Source organism: Paramormyrops kingsleyae, chromosome 2 (genome assembly GCF_048594095.1).
Source record: "Paramormyrops kingsleyae isolate MSU_618 chromosome 2, PKINGS_0.4, whole genome shotgun sequence".
In the NCBI taxonomy this organism is placed as follows: domain Eukaryota; kingdom Metazoa; phylum Chordata; class Actinopteri; order Osteoglossiformes; family Mormyridae; genus Paramormyrops; species Paramormyrops kingsleyae.
Genome location: NC_132798.1, coordinates 25,253,397 through 25,269,777, shown reverse-complemented (window position 1 = coordinate 25,269,777; position 16,381 = coordinate 25,253,397). Strand labels below are relative to the sequence as shown.

The following is a 16,381-nucleotide window of genomic DNA, read 5'->3' as shown; positions in this document are numbered from 1 at the left end:
TATATTGAAATTTTGAGCTGCTCTTTCCATACGACAAAGTTTCCTCATCAAGTCTGGGGTGTGATTTGGTTTCCGTTGCAATCAGCGGTCAATAACGGTCATCAAATAAAACTGTAAAACTCGAAATCAGCTAAATGGTGAGCCCAGGAGTCGGACACATTGCCCTTCAGTAATCATTGCTGTCATACATTATAACCACCCTATTTGCCGCTGGATTTTCTTGCTGAGTCTGTGTCTGTCTCGTAGGAGGTTTTGTTACTATAGAATAGATTTGAGTCGTTCTGCCAAAGATGGAGATGTCCAGTGACACTAGTGGACCGAATGTAGTATGACAGAGTGGGACTATCACTATAGATTATATTAATTGTGTGTGTGTGTGTGTGTGTGTACTACCTTCCACTTTGCTGCCAACTTCCAATTGCACACGATGGATATCTATGACCCCATAACCCTGCATAGGACATGTTGGTACAGAAGATGGGTGGATGGATGGATATTCATGATTATTGTTTTGTTTAGTATCTAATCTCTCCCTATAATTATGTCCCTTATATGTGTGTCCCTTGTACAGTGTTGGTAGCTCAGCAATAATGCATTTCACTGCACATTGTCCTGAGTTTTATTGTGTATAGGACAAAACTTTTGACTTGAACAGGCAAACTCCACATGTGTGTTTGTGTGTGTGTGAGGGACAGAGAGAGAGACTGACTGTGTTCCGTATTATGCATGATGATGCTGCTAATTTACTGAAGGCCACATGTCTTGTAGGTACCTATAGGTGCCCTCACATTGGATGAGCCTTTGGGTGTCTTTTTGATGATGTTGCATTGCAGTTGTGCTAAGGTGATATGTAAGTTCTGATTTTCAGTATTGGCAGACTGCATTTTCATTCACCTTTAATATGAAGTTCTCCTACACACCGGAGGCGTTTGCTCTTTATTTGGGCCCTTGCCTGCTTTGCTCTGTCTGCCTTCTTCCATTTTGCCAGGTAATTGAGAAGCCAAATTTTAATCGGTGCTTTTTTTTTTTTAAAAAACATATCGAGTAGTCGTGACAGCTCTACAACAGAGTATTTCTGATTGGTTGATTCTGAATGGTTGCCTTTCAGCTTGACCTTGCCGTTTGTGGCCCTATGACTAGTTGCTGTGGTGCCTTCTGGCTGTTCAGATGGCTGCAATGTGAGAATTTGCCCTCATGGGACATTTTTTTTCTCTCCAAATTGAACTCTGTCAGTGTTAACGTCTGAAAAGTGTGAAGAATTATCTAAACTTCTATACAGTACATGTCCCGGCAGCTTCAAAGGAGGCTTCAAAATGTACTTTATTCAAAAAAATGACCAGTTTCCATTTTCTTTTATGGACCTCATTCCATAAAGGTCAGTGACTGTGCTGTTATCTATTAAATGTGAACTTTGGCTCAGTTGTGCAGTGTCTAATGTTCTGGTTTGGCAGTAATGACTCGCTAGGTTTGTGGCTAGAAGAAAGAAAGCTGAAGCATGAGCAGATAAAACAATGTGTCCTTCCATCCGTCTCCATAACTGCTTATCTGCTACTGGGTCAAGGTGAACCTGAGGCCTAACCCAGGAGGCCCAGTGCAAAAGGCAGAATGCAGAAATAATCTGAATAAAGTTCGCAGTCAGCTCTCATACATCATAGAGCAGATGTAATTAACAACTGATATACAGTAGCAGTGAAGTCTGGCCATCTGCATGCGTTATTCGCCTTATAGTAAAAGGCCTCCTGGCATTGATGTAAAACATATGAAATACTGCGACAAGCAAGACAAGTGTTCAACATTTTCTCAAGTTTTAGTCTCTTCCAAGTAGCCCACTTTTTGTGTTGATGACAGCATTGTAGACTCTTGGTTTTCATTCAACCAGTTTCCAGATGTAGCCATCTGGAATGCTTCTCCAGCAGTCCTGATGGAGTTCCCTCAAGTTCTGGGAACAATTGGGCTACCTTGCTCTTACTCCATGATCCAGCTCATCCCAAACCAGCTCTATAGGGTTTAGGTCCGGGGATTGTGGTGGCCAGGTCATGGTCTCTTTCTTTGCTCACAATACTTACTGCATAACCTCGTGGTGTGCTTAAGGTCGTTATCATGTTGAAGAACAAATGATTTTCAGTAGGTGTGTCCATATTTTTGTCTGGTACTGTAAATGATGTCACTGGGAGAGTCGCAATACAGCAGTAATATAATTGTTGAGTGAAGCATCTACACTCTGGAGGAAGTCCTGGAAAGCTAAACTTCGATCATTTGAATTATAGCAGCATGAATGGTGTTATCATAGCAATATAATATTTACTTCAAAGGTGCTCTATTCTAAAATAAATTAAGAAAATGAATAATGCAAACTCACAGTGAAAGTAGTGTCTTTTTTCTGGATGGTGTGATAACCAGCATTTCAGTTTAAATTACTGTTCCTTGCAAATGCAGTTTTACATGCACATAAAAACAACTTTGTCTGTGCTGTTTACATGAAAGCGTCTCCTTAATTGCTAGTTCTGCGCCCCCATTAAAATGCAGGCAACAGTGACTCATTATTTTTTTTTTCCTAGTGGCCGACTGACGCCATCACCGTGTTCTGAAATTGCTGGATGAAGTCAGGGCGAAATGGACTTTTGAGTGGAGCTGAAATTATAAATCGCTTTCAAAATTGCAGATTGTTAAGTTCCGCTCGGCTTTCTGGAATCCCATTGAGAATTCACCATTGGTGTCCATAACGACACACTCTTTCTCTTACTATAATAATTTGCAGTTACAGTCCATTCATTATTATTGTCTCCTTTTTTATCTAGCATGTTGTTGCCGTCGTAGTACCACGAACCGCTGCATCGCTCTGCATCCGCAGGTCACGTGGGCCAGTGAGCGCCCTCCGCTATCACATAAGCTCCGCCGCATGAGCTCACTAAGCACGTGGGCCGGTAAAGACCGGCCGTCCTCTGCCTTTGTCTGAAAGGGGGGGCGGGGGGGGGAGTGAAGCGTCATCGGGCCGAAGCACAGGCCTGGTGCCGTCGAGCCTTTAATTATCTTGGCCTCTTTATGCTTATCCAGCCATAGGGTTAGGGTGTTGGAGCAATCGTACCAACGCCTGATGGTGAGGTGGTGATTTTCAGAAAGCCATCGAGAGGCTAGTACTCCACTCTCTGCACCTCTGATGAAGCACCCCCCCCAATTGAGGCTTGATTACAGTTCGGTGCAGATTGTGATTCTGCTGATGATTCTCAGACTAAATCCGTGACCCACTATTGGCTGAAAGTCAAGCCCCACAGCAGACGCAGTCGTCCTCCCGCCTGCCCATGTGTCTGTCTGACCACCGACTCCAACTGCCCTGGACGCTCTCGGTCGGTCACGTTCTCGGTCGGTCACGTTCTCGGTCGGTCACGTTCTCGGTCGGTCACGTTCTCGGTCGGTCACGTTCTCTTCCTCCGAAAACTGGCAAAACAGGGGCCCCTTTACATCTCGTTTCACATCCCGCTTCCAGCTGCGCTTGTGGAAAACCATTTCTGTTTTCCTACTGCGACAATGAGCAGCTGGGGAGCTGCAGGAGAGCTGCAGTGGAGCAGGGGTAGCCTAGCAGATTTTGGGCGCACTTTACAGGGGCTCTTGAATATGTGATGATATAATATATAATGTGGGTGACATTTTGTCAGGGGGCCCCAGAATTGCTGGGGTCAAGATGTCAATATCACAAAACGTTTGCGTGATATGAGTCGACACAAATAACAGTTAATCATAGAACATAGAGGGGAATGAAAGTATATTGCGCCATTTCAAAGAAATGCAGTTTGTGATGCTTTTAAATTAGTTAAATACATCAGCAGAAGTTGCGATTATGCTGAAGTACATGCATATTAAAGATAAAAAATTTCTAACCATATTATACGTTTTGAATGATAGCCAGAAGGACACCAAGCAGCGGCGTCTCTGTGTTTCTCCGCTCGTGTGTTTGTGTTTGTTGCAGCACCACTGAACAGCGTGAAGGATGTCGTTACGGCTTCTGAGCCTCATCGAAGGGTTGGCTTGTCTCTTCCACAGTAATGGCCCGTTTTCATGAAAGTTCATTCCAGTTCCGTGTACTGAGCCCGTAATTCTGCAGTGAAGGTGAAGTTTAATTTGCTCCGCGTATGTCAATGGGAACTTTACGGTGTGTTCACCTCCCCTGATTCATCACATTATATGTGTTGAACCACTAAATCCTGTCCTGTGGTACTTTAATGGATGAATGACCCAGGATATTGACCTCCCACTGTTGCACGGCTGGTCTGCCTGGAGTTTGGCTGTTTTACCCATGGATTTCGGGAGAGATAATCTGTCTCTGTAAATTTTGGGGAAGCTGGTACTGCAGAAACCTGCCATTTTAGTGGGGAGGAGGAGCACGCGACCGCGGTGTTCGGATGTAGGCCTGCACAAACCCCAAGGGGGGGGTGGGGGGGGGTTGGGGGTGCATGCTGAGTGAGTTCTCTGAAACCCCAGACTCCAAGTGAACATGACAGACTCTGCTGGGAGTGCAGCCTCCCTGGGTCTGTGCATAATCGTCCGTGACCCTTGGAAAGTCACTGCCTCTGTGCTCAGTCTGTGAAAATAGCGAGGCACTGAGCATGACTTCTGAATGTTATCTGAGGAATTGTCGACCCCCTGTTTGACCTTCTGAAGTCTTCATCCAAAAGATGAGTGAGCTCCAAGCAGCAGATGCTGTTTGCCCGTTACCTCTAGTGAGAATTAGGTACATTGTGCTGACAACTTTACGGTTGTCAAGATATGGGTTTTCTGCTCATCTTGGGTTTATCTGGGATATTTTTCAAGTTTTAAACCATGTAAAATTAGCTTTTTTGAATGCCATACCCGGTATTTTTCTTATGATTCACCTTGAAGTTATTGTAGGGCTTGCAGTAGCTAATCTTGTGAAATGCACTGTGTAAAAACCATATATTTAATCCAAATCTTGCGTTTGGAAATGATGGATTTAAATTTGAGCTGAGCTATTCTGCACTCCCCCAGCTTGTCTTCTGCGGACATGCAATAACATCTTGTGACTGCACTTCCACCGTGTTACCAAACATATTACTTACTTTTAAGTGGTTTTCAAGAGTCATCTTTGCCCGACACTAAACCTCTTTGTCAGACGATACAGCAATGATGGCCTGCTGTACGTCGTGATTAGCATGCCAGGCTACCTGGAAAGCTGAACAGAATTTGCATCTGTCTCTGCGCTACTACTACAGGCTTTAAAACAAAACCAAACACAGTCTATTCTGCTGTAATGCGTGTTTATCAGATGTGAATTTTCTCTTTGGCTGTAGGTAAGTAGAAGATTATCATCGCTAAAACGCAGAATCACGTTGGCTAATATGCAGTTTCTCGTAATGCAATTATGTTTTGCGTTACTGAGTAACAGCTGGGCAACGGGAGTTTCTAAAATGGAAATCAGCTCATTTGTAACTGGGAAATGGGGAGAGATGTGTGTACAAAGCCAGTCTCCTGCTGGTTTATTGGTTGCCCGGTGTCATCCCTGACATCATTTCGTTTTGTTACCGGTTCATGGATGAATACACCTGATGCTCAGACCGCGTGCCTCATTTCGGAAGTGCTATTTTTAAAAAATTGCTGGAAATACAAGTGAACAAGGTAATAAGACAGTGTATTGGTGAAATTTCATGTGTTAGAAGTAAAAGTAATAGTTAAACACTCAAAAGCCAGATCAAAGGATTCTGAGCATGATGAATGTCTTGGTTAATGATTTAGTGAGGTTTTGTGCTGTGCTTCACCCCTATTTTTTTCTATAATCCTTATTTTTATCATGCTGTTTTGCATAATGAGTGATGATATGGGAACACATCTGTTGTGTTATAGCAGATATGACGGTACATGTTGAACCTTGGTCAAGTACGGAACCCACATGTTCATACAGCAATCTTCATGTGCTCTCACACACACAAGCTTTGTATTGGTGACTAATTTTAGTTATTCCAGCGTTCTCACTACCTGGCAAGCACTCAGTACCAAGCGTGGGCTATGAAAGTGCAAATATGGTCATCTGATATATATGTGTGTGTCTATCCATACACACACACACACACACACACTGACAGACCTGTACTCATATCTTTGTGGGGACCGTCCATTCATTTCTAGGGGCAAAACCCTAATCCCAACAATGACAACCTTAATGTGAAATGGTGATGCAAATGGGAATTTAAAAAAAAATACAATATAGTACACTGCGTTAGACAACGAGGTACAAAATCAGAAGCATGCAACCTTCTGTAAAGTTTGTATGAATATTGCTTTTCGGAGGGTCTTCCACAGAGCGTGACGTTGGAGTGCACTTGCAACCCTTTAATGATGAGGGGGCGGATGGTCAGGGCAGATGGTCGATGGTTGATTGTGGGTTGCGAGTCCAATGACGATACCAACTGTGGGAGAGACAAACGGCAGTAACAGGGCAATCAGTGAGCTGCACGAACTGCATGACGCAGGAAAAATGCACTGATGTGTCAAATTAAGGCTCTCTTGTAACAAACTCTTCTTCACATTTTCCTTACAATGCCTTTCACCCCCCCCCCCAGTTTGGCCCCTCCTTTTTAAAGATAATCCTTAAAGGGACATGATAGAACCTTACCAGGTGCAGGAAAGGCTTATCGGAAGGCACAGAACACCTTCAGGCAGTTACAGTCCACCTTGGACATCACAGTTCACGGTCAGAAGGTACTTAGTTAGATTCATTTCAACTATTTTTCTTTTCATTTAACTTTTATCTTTTTATAGTACCTTTAATAAACCTGTGGACATTGTGTACTGAAGCAGCAAATATAGAAGTTTAGAAACCTAACCAGGCATGCAGATACAAGAAGTACATGTCAGTTCCCTTATGTGACACTAATCACAGGAGCACCCAGAGGAACTTTTTCTCTGTAGTCCAGTATATCCCAGAATGCTTTGTGGAATGTAGGCGAGATATGGTTGTCTCCAAGCCCCCCCCCCACCAAACTGCTAAATGTGTATCTGCGCCGGTGGCAGATCATTCCCGCCCCCCGAGCTATGCGGATGAAATCTGTATTCATGAGTAAAGTCAGGCGTTGTTACCTGTATTGGAGAGAGATGCCCTGGGAAACTATGTGTAGCTGGAGCGTGGATGGAGGTTGATGGTTTGAGTGGGCGGACTGAGGGTGGAGGTGGAGGAAACTGTAAATGCGTGGTCCATTAATCAGCAGAAGTGAGGCAGAAAGGGCATGGAGGAGCTTAAATGAGACATTTGTTACATTCCCCAGTGTAGCAGGGCTCACTAATTTCCTGGGTTCGCTGTTTATCACGAATGCATCTTCTCTGGCCAAAGGCCTTCTTTACTGTAGTGTCAGGACGATGCTGCCTGCAGACCTTCAAAAGTGACAATGCTGAACTGAATTTTAAGAGAAAATTTAACGGCATGCAGCATAATCTGAATTTTTTCACTGATGATGTTGATGGATGCTTTAGCTGGTGCTGTATTAGCATGTTCCTTTCCGAGACTGATACGCGGAACGTGTACCGAGGCTGAAGAGGAGTTCTCTCTTGTGGCCCTTATGTATGGCTGAAGTTTTGCATTGGAGGTTTTTTTATTTTTTCGCCAGCTGAAATCGTGTCCCCTTTTTGCTGCCTGATAATGAGAAGGTCGGAGATTAAACGAGAGACTTCAAAGCTCTGCCGTGTTCTCCGGGCAGACGTCTGGGGAGCACCTGCCACATGGCTTACTGACAGCAATATCATGGGGATGGGATGGGGGGCCTGGCTACCTATTAGCAGCATTAAAGGGGGTGGGATGCCAGCATGAAAACCCATTAGCCATCTGCCGCCACGCTCCTCTGATGGGGTTGGCCGAGCTGCCCGTGGAGCGCCGCCTAATCGAGTGGGCACCGGCAAGGCCTCGATCAACCTAGAACCCTTGCAGAAAGAGAGAGATGGGCAAGCAGCGCTTCCCACAGTACCATTCCCAGCAGCCTTTGGCTTCGTAGTTACGTCATCTATCCTTTTGTACAGCAAGGCGAAATGAACAGCATATAAGACAGGAAATTATTTTTCTGTGGATCTAAGGGGAAAAAAAAATGCATTCTGTGCTCAAGTCTGCCGTCTTCTCTTTCAGGTCCGAATCGAGACGGCCACAACACTGAAGCTCAATATCCTTTTCATGCTTGTATGAAATATAACCTTGAACACTCACAGAGTTGTTACTTCCTAATTTCCTTGCCTTGAGTTAGTTACATTGTGATGAGGTGGGGAAAAAAAGACTCAGGTTGCTGATTGTCAAACCTAAATGCCCTTCGCTACACGAATGCGAATGTACTTAATGAAAGTAATTTATTGCTCTAACTTCATGCTGCAGCCAAGGGTCATTTCCAAAGGTCTAGAGTTCCCATTCTGGGGGCGGGGTTTAATTCCGATTTTACCGCTTTGTTCGTTTGAACAATATAAATCGGAAAAGTCACCTTGGAGAAAATATTGCAGACTGGTTCGGCCACACCTCCAAGTAACCCGGTGACATACCTTAACGCTACATCACCCGTCGACGACTTCGAGTTCAGGACCGAGCAGTTCCTGCCGGTGGGTTTGTGTCTTCATGCTTCCCTTTCCGCGCCATATGCTGCACATTGAAATATGAAGGAGTTAAGCAGGTGGCATTCAATGAATATATAACTGAAAACTGAATGTTTCAATGTACAATCATTGCTCAAAATGTCAGTGACTGAAATCACTGATGACCTGCACTTTTCTCTAATTAAATTTCCTGTCCATCTTCATCGTAAAAGTGCAGTCTTCTTTTTCCCCGTTTTTGGATTGGATGTCATTGTAATGTAATGGAGGTATACCATCACCGTGCTCCTCGCCCCTCGCCGCTGATCCCTCACGCCATTTCTTCGTACTGCTCCAGCTGTTTCTCTCTCTCCCTCTCTGTCCGCAGTACCTGGAATCCATCTTCGGGCTGCTCTTCCAGCTGCTGCAGCAAGTGACGGAGTGCGACACCAAGATGCAGGTCCTGCACGTCATCTCCTGCGTCATCGAGAGGGTCAACATCCAGGTGAGCCGCTGAGGGTGGAGAGCTCGATCTGCGAAAGATGGGGAGCGAGATCTGGGGGAGCTCCGGGCTTCAGGGCTTTCCGAGGTCAGGATCAGACCTTCTGGGACAGTGTACACACACCACTGTGCCTGTCTAGCTGTCGCAATCAGTGTGTAGGACCTCCCGGTGGTTGGTGTTGGGGTGAGAAGTATTTCCAATTAGTGAGTGGTGTAGGGTGTTGTGGGAGGGGCTGCTACTGGCTGTCTTTTTGGGGTACTACAGGGAGGAAATGATACCGCCTTAGCTCCGGGGGGAGGGGGCATTATTGAGTGTTACTATCAGTGGTGACACTCAGTGTCTGAGAGCCATATTGTCATCGACTGTGTAAAGGTTTCGTACTGTTGCGCAATCTGTTTTTGTCTCTTGCAGGCAGTCAGTCTGTTCATTCTGCTTTTAGATTTAATGCCACAGCTCACATCTGATAGTGAACAATGATCAGAAATTGGCATCCTTTAGTGGAATCTCCTGGAATATTACCTATTTGATGCAGAGCAGGGGTGGCCATTCAAATGCAGAAAGGGCCATTGTACACAGCGGAGCTTGAAAGATAGTGAACCCTTCAGAATTTTGCATAATCCTGCATAAATATGCCTTAAAACACTATCAGATCTTCACACATGTCGTAAAGGTAGGTGATCTCCTTCACCGCACCACCAGTATTGGAGTACCAAGTCCAACGATGCGGCTCAGGGCGTTGGAACCAGGATCCAGCGACCCACAGCCCCTAACCTTTTGCAAAGTCAAGGAATATGGAGCCGCTTTCACCGCGGTCTCCAGACCCATGGGCACCAACACAATCCTCATAGCCAGCCCTGTCAGTGCCAGTGGTCACATTGAAGTCACCCATGACCAGAGGAGTGTCACCTCATGGGCTCCCATCAACCACCAAGCGAAGTTACGAGTCAAATGTCTCCCTCAACGAGACATCACTCACCGCGGTCGGAGCATACACTGAGACACCCAAGGAGTGCCTTAGCCTGAGTCTCATAATATGCTCAATGAAAGGAGTGACATCAGACACCATGGAGAGAAGCCGATCCGCTTCAGCAACAGCTACTCCCTGAGTATGGCAGCCATCAGATCAACCAGACCAAAAGTAGGTATACCCACCTACAGAGATCTGGCCACTCCCCGGTCTGCGTACCTCAGAGAGTACCGCGTTTGAAATGCGGAGTGGAGTAACTTGGATTACTTATTTTTTAATCCAGTTTCTCCGACAGTGTCCAGTAAGGATTTTTAGAGTGGGGATCCATCTTGCAAGTTATGCTAACTACATCTAGTGTTTCATGTCCGCTTTAAATAGAAATATCAATGATGAAGTGCCAAAAGGGGCACAGACATTGGGGCGTTAATTCTGATGCGGCCAGATCAGTTTGCCATGCATGCGGAACACAGGTGAAATGGTCAAACAGTGCATTGAGTATCTATGTAATGAATGGGCACTCAGCTTGTATGAGGTCATTGGTGTCACCATTAACATGACTCGAATATGAAAACGGCCTTTATCTCCTATGTACCACTTTGGACCTGCATCTCTGGGCTCCATCTAAATATTGACAAAGAAATTCGGAATTGGCTATTCCTTTGCACTGCTGCAGGTTGAGGAGGAAGCATATTTTTTGCTGAGCTGAACTGATTCATGAAGTTGGTCACTAGGTGGTGCTCTACCTGTGACATGGTGTTCTGATACATTTAAATTTAATTGCATATAATGTCAGTCATCTTTTTGTCAGTATGTTGAACTTAATTACATGTTAGGAACCACTGTTATAGTGATTATATTGTACAAATACATTCACCCACATATACCAGGAAGTTAAAATGTGTCCGCAATCATTTCAAGTATCTCCTCTGCTTTGTGGTAGATGGAAGGAGACACCTGGGACTTATGGGGACAGGAACGTCCCCGTTGGAAAACGCTGGGGAAGGTGCCGAGGACCTTTGGGGTGTTTATATCCTGGTCGAAGAGACTTATATCAGAATCTCTGCACTGAAGCTAGTTCTTCACTAACTGAGTGAATTCATCTTGAATGCAGGAAACAAAGTCTGTGACCTGCCAAGGTGCTGAAGGGCACCTTACTCAGAGGCTGAAAGACTGGCATGCTAAGGATATGGTTGACCGTGATCGACCTGGCATTTATTCAAGATGTGTTTTGTCTAAGTATGTTGACATAACCCTCAATAAAAAAGAGAGTTAATGGGCCGGCATATGTCTTTTGCAACTGAAACAAGAGGCGATAAGGAAGATATCTCAATTTCTGCAGAAGTCAGCCTGGTTGCGAAAGATTGACGAGGCCCTTCTCACGGTTATCATCACACGAAACGGCAGGAGTGAAAATGCCAAATATCACTCCAGTGGATGAAGTGGTGACCCCAGAGGTCTGTTGATGCACAGTGTTGTCCAGTGATCATATAAGCTGAGGCAGACAATCCGCGAATCAGAACTGCCAAGAATTCCTAAAACTGTCATAAGCGTTAGATCCAAAAATTCAAAAATCCCCTAATGCTGGTTCTTTGTTTTTATTACTACATAACTATAATAATTTCAATATCTCAAAATCAGTATTCAATATTATGTATATATATGTATATATATATATATATATATATGTGTATATATATGCATATGCATATGTGTGTGTATGTATTATTCATTTAGCAAAAGTGTATTTCATTGATGTCCTGGCAAAGACCTTGTGGCTGGGAAAACTTGAAGGTATTATTATTAGATTGGATGACCAGCAACAAGGTGAATGGACTCCATTGTCACAACAATGCCACTGGGAAGCCTGGAGAGAATACCGAAGGTTCTGGTGGAAAGTCGTCTGTATGGTCAGCAAGATTCGACATCGACATGAGAGCAGCTAATGATAATAATCACAGCAAACTCTGTGACACACGTACACACTCCACGCTCCTCTGCCGGCGCTCACACTGGTTTCCAAATTTTGTACTTGGAATGAACTACACTCACCTAAAGGATTATTAGGAACACCTGTTCAATTTCTCATTAATGCAATTAACTAATCAACCAATCACATGGCAGTTGCTTCAATGCATTTAGGGGTGTGGTCCTGGTCAAGACAATCTCCTGAACTCCAAACTGAATGTCAGAATGGGAAAGAAAGGTGATTTAAGCAATTTTGAGCGTGGCATGGTTGTTGGTGCCAGACGGGCCGGTCTGAGTATTTCACAATCTGCTCACTTACTGAGATTTTCACACACAACCATTTCTAGGGTTTACAAAGAATGGTGTGCAAAGGGAAAAACATCCAGTATGCGGCAGTCCTGTGGGCGAAAATGCCTTGTTGATGCTAGAGGTCAGAGGAGAATGGGCCGACTGATTCAAGCTGATAGAAGAGCAACTTTGACTGAAATAACCACTCGTTACAACCGAGGTATGCAGCAAAGCATTTGTGAAGCCACAACACGCACAACCTTGAGGCGGATGGGCTACAACAGCAGAAGACCCCACCGGGTACCACTCATCTCCACTACAAATAGGAAAAAGAGGCTACAATTTGCACGAGCTCACCAAAATTGGACAGTTGAAGACTGGAAAAATGTTGCCTGGTCTGATGAGTCTCGATTTCTGTTGAGACATTCAAATGGTAGAGTCAGAATTTGGCGTAAACAGAATGAGAACATGGATCCATCATGCCTTGTTACCACTGTGCAGGCTGGTGGTGGTGGTGTACTGGTGTGGGGGATGTTTTCTTGGCACACTTTAGGCCCCTTAGTGCCAATTGGGCATCGTTTAAATGCCACGGCCTACCTGAACATTGTTTCTGACCATGTCCATCCCTTTATGACCACCATGTACCCATCCTCTGATGGCTACTTCCAGCAGGATAATGCACCATGTCACAAAGCGCAAATTTTAAGAATTGGTCTTGGGCTTCCAAATCTGGCATATGTTCTCCTTCCTTAAGAATAATTTGCCATTAGAAATATGTCCTCAGTATAAAAAAAGAAAATGCTGCAACATGTATAGGAAGTTGAAACCTCTTGAAATTATGATGATAGGTTGTATAAAAAAACAGATTAAATGTTTTTCCCATTTCTTTCCAAGTCTTTTTGATGCAAAAATGTTTTTAATCCGAGTGGGGGGGCTGTAACCAGGCTGTGTGCTTGCAATCTGCACTGCTTTGATTTTTTTGGGGGCTGTTCTATGGGAATATGAAACCAGTTAGCTTGTTAGTCTGGTCTTTCGGCACATGCTGTGATGAGAAAAAAATTGCTGTTGCAATTATGTTTGAAGTCTGCAGCCATCTCATCCGTCATTTTTTTTTAATGAGCTGGAGTGTTATTTGTAATCACTGAACATAAAATAAATGACGGTGTAAATCATTCTGCTTCCTTTTGATCTTAAACACACATTTAGCAGGGTCTCAAGTGAAGGACTTTGGGCGCAGATCGAAATCTCAGAATCTCGTAATTTGAAAGGGATCTTCAAGAAACGGCATGAAAATTGTGGTGTTGTTGGTCTGCAGTGCAATTCCCTTGTTACGCTTCTTGGTATTTTTTTTTTAATGCAGCAGCAGTGGATCTTTGTGGATCAAGCCAATCGATAAAGACTCTGGCCATTTAATTTTAATTTTTAGGGTATTTCCGTCCACACTAAAGATCATTATACTGTCTGCTGGTTTTATTGAGAGGCGTGTGGTGGCGTTAATGAATATTTGATATTTACAGCATCGAGCTGCCGTGGGAATTGAAAGTTGTGAACAGTCTCAGGGTCATCAGGAGACGGCAATCAGAATTTGTGTCATGTTGGTCTTTTCGACTCGATGCAAATTAAAAAGGAATACTGGGAAGAGCTTTCATGAAACCAGGTTTTGATTTTTTTGTTTTTTATCTGTTTGCTGGAGTTATTAGATGCTGCTGGATGATTATTAACTTTATGATGAATTATGCATATGGCTGCCTTGGAGTAATTTTAGAACTGTAGAAATTAAACCACTTCCATGTTTGCAGCTGCGTTTCCACTCCCTGGAAGCAGCCAGCTAGGGCTTCAGGTGTGGGCATAACTGGGGGGTTGAGGTCTCCATCCATTTGAGGGGGTCCAGTGAGTTGTATTGGTTGGTTGTGATTATCGGGTGGATTAGAGCCCCCATAATTTACGCCCATGGATACAGGTGTTCATAGGCATTGTTTGATTCATGATTGCGATTTGATTTGCAATATATATTGCATTGCATGCAGGTGAATGCGAACTTGCATACGAGTTATGTGCGTCTCTGAACATAAAACAATTATCACAAAAGCTGAGGTAAGTTAAACTAATAAGAATAAAACAATTCCAGTAAGACAAAAAAACAAGGATCCTGCAACTAACATGGCTTACATGACATACTACTAAATTAACTGGTATAAAAAGTATTCATAGGAGAAATGCTAATATGTATATGATGTCTGTGATATTTTGACAATTTGATTTATAGGGTTGTTCTCCTGGTCTTGTGATGCATACATTTCTGTAAAAAGAAAAAGAAATGTGTAATTTCCAGCATCATCACCTCTTGCAGTTTGCATGTTGTATTTATATTGTTATATTTCGAGCTCACAGCAGCATGAGCCATGTGTTTCCCTGTGTGCTCAGATCCGGCCCTACGTGGGCTGCCTGGTCCAGTACCTGCCGCTCCTGTGGAAGCAGTCAGAGGAGCACAACATGCTACGCTGCGCCATCCTCACCACGCTCGTCCACCTTGTGCAGGTACATCCGGCAAGGCCGTCTGGGAGCTCATATGATGCTAGACCTACTACGAAGTCCCCCGTCTTGGCGTATATCCAGCCCAAAGTGAATGCTAAAATGTAACACGGCCTGCTGGGTCCTCTATTCGGAGGTGTACACAACTTTCTCTCTGACATAAATGCGGCTTTGGACCATCTCTAGAAGGATGGTGAATTGAACCGTATGATACATGTTTGTGGGGAGCAGAATGGGACAATATTTAGGTACTGGAGTAGCAGAGGGACAAAAGATTCACCACAAGGAAAATGCAGGAAGGAACCAGGCTTTGGGAATGGGTACCATGCGGAGTAGACTTGGGCTGCAGGGTGTGGGTCTGGGTCTGCATTGTCTGCTGTAACTGGTAAAGCCTCGGCAGCATTTTAAAACAGGCTGCTTTTGTTGTGGAGACGGCCTCCTGCCACTTGTGATTGTTTACTGTAACATTTAGGTGCGCAATGGATTGGTGATTAGCACAGAGGGCTAACCGTGCACCTCATAGGTGTCTCTCCACCAGCACAAAATTCGGTGCTTATAAACTTGGGAATATCACAGATTCGTGATGCATGCTTTACTCCGCCGTTGAGTTCTCTCTGCGGTACTGCCGCGATGCCAGCACAAATCGCCAAGCCAGGATTTTAATGCCTCTGGCATTCATTAGCCTTATGTTGCTGTGGCTGCTTTAAGAGGCACTTGGCCCACAGTAAGGAGCGATCGTCCAAAGTCAGTCTTCTCCAATGCCATCATCATGGCGGTCTAAAACAAAATGTAAGTATTGGAGCAGAAATGTGAGATTGCCCATTTGTTCTTGCCTTTCTCTTTGTACAGTGGTACTTTGTCTGCTTATGAACGCTGGTTTATTCCAGCTGCCCTTTTCCTCACCAGGACCTTTGAGATGAGTTTCTATCACTATCTACAGCCTGTAATTTCGATCTGTGACCCTTGTGTGACCCTCGATCCATCACTGCCTAATTGGTGGCTCGGTTGCCAGCTTTATCCTGTTGATATGAAGGTTTTTTTTGGCGGCTGATAATGGAGCGCACTGGTTATGTGTGATATTAAAGATGACGGCTAGGTCGGATGAGGACACAGCAAAGGATGTCTCCGTCACTCGGCCAATCACTACCCATTCTTCTCCATTTTCCTTGTCCCCTTAGCAACAGTAATTGATTGTTTTTCTCGGTCTTCATAGACCTTTGCTTTGATGAATATTAATAAATTCTGAAAGACGTTTAACGTTTTTGAGTTGTCAGTTAGAGGTGACAGTTGCACTCTGTTGACTTTCAGTACGTTTGTCCAATTACAGTACGTTCTCTGTGTGCTGAAGTCTTTCTCGTATTCAGTCGCTCCACTTCATTAAAGCTTCACAATTGGCTTTGGTGATGTTCTTGTTTGTATTGTTGACATTACACTCATCCTGGAAGCTGTTTGTTATCCTGGGCAGCTGATTAAGTCACCTCCGCACCTCTTTAGGGGTGCATGCCCTCAAGGGACAGTCCAGTGTCCTTAGGAAGCAGATTTACACCTGTGTCCTTAATAGTGGCAAGAGTCGTGACATA

The 16,381-nt window shown here is 44.2% G+C and overlaps 1 protein-coding gene across 1 annotated transcript in view; it reads left to right on the top strand.

Moving 5' to 3' along the window:
• ipo11 (importin 11) overlaps positions 1-16,381 on the top strand; it is a 160,237-nt gene that overhangs the window by 64,046 nt on the left and 79,810 nt on the right. The window contains exons 17-20 of the mRNA XM_023803047.2: positions 8,120-8,153; positions 8,537-8,577; positions 8,936-9,052; positions 14,694-14,807. Coding sequence (XP_023658815.1) covers positions 8,120-8,153; positions 8,537-8,577; positions 8,936-9,052; positions 14,694-14,807 — 306 coding nt within the window. The remainder of the gene's footprint in view (positions 1-8,119; positions 8,154-8,536; positions 8,578-8,935; positions 9,053-14,693; positions 14,808-16,381) is intronic.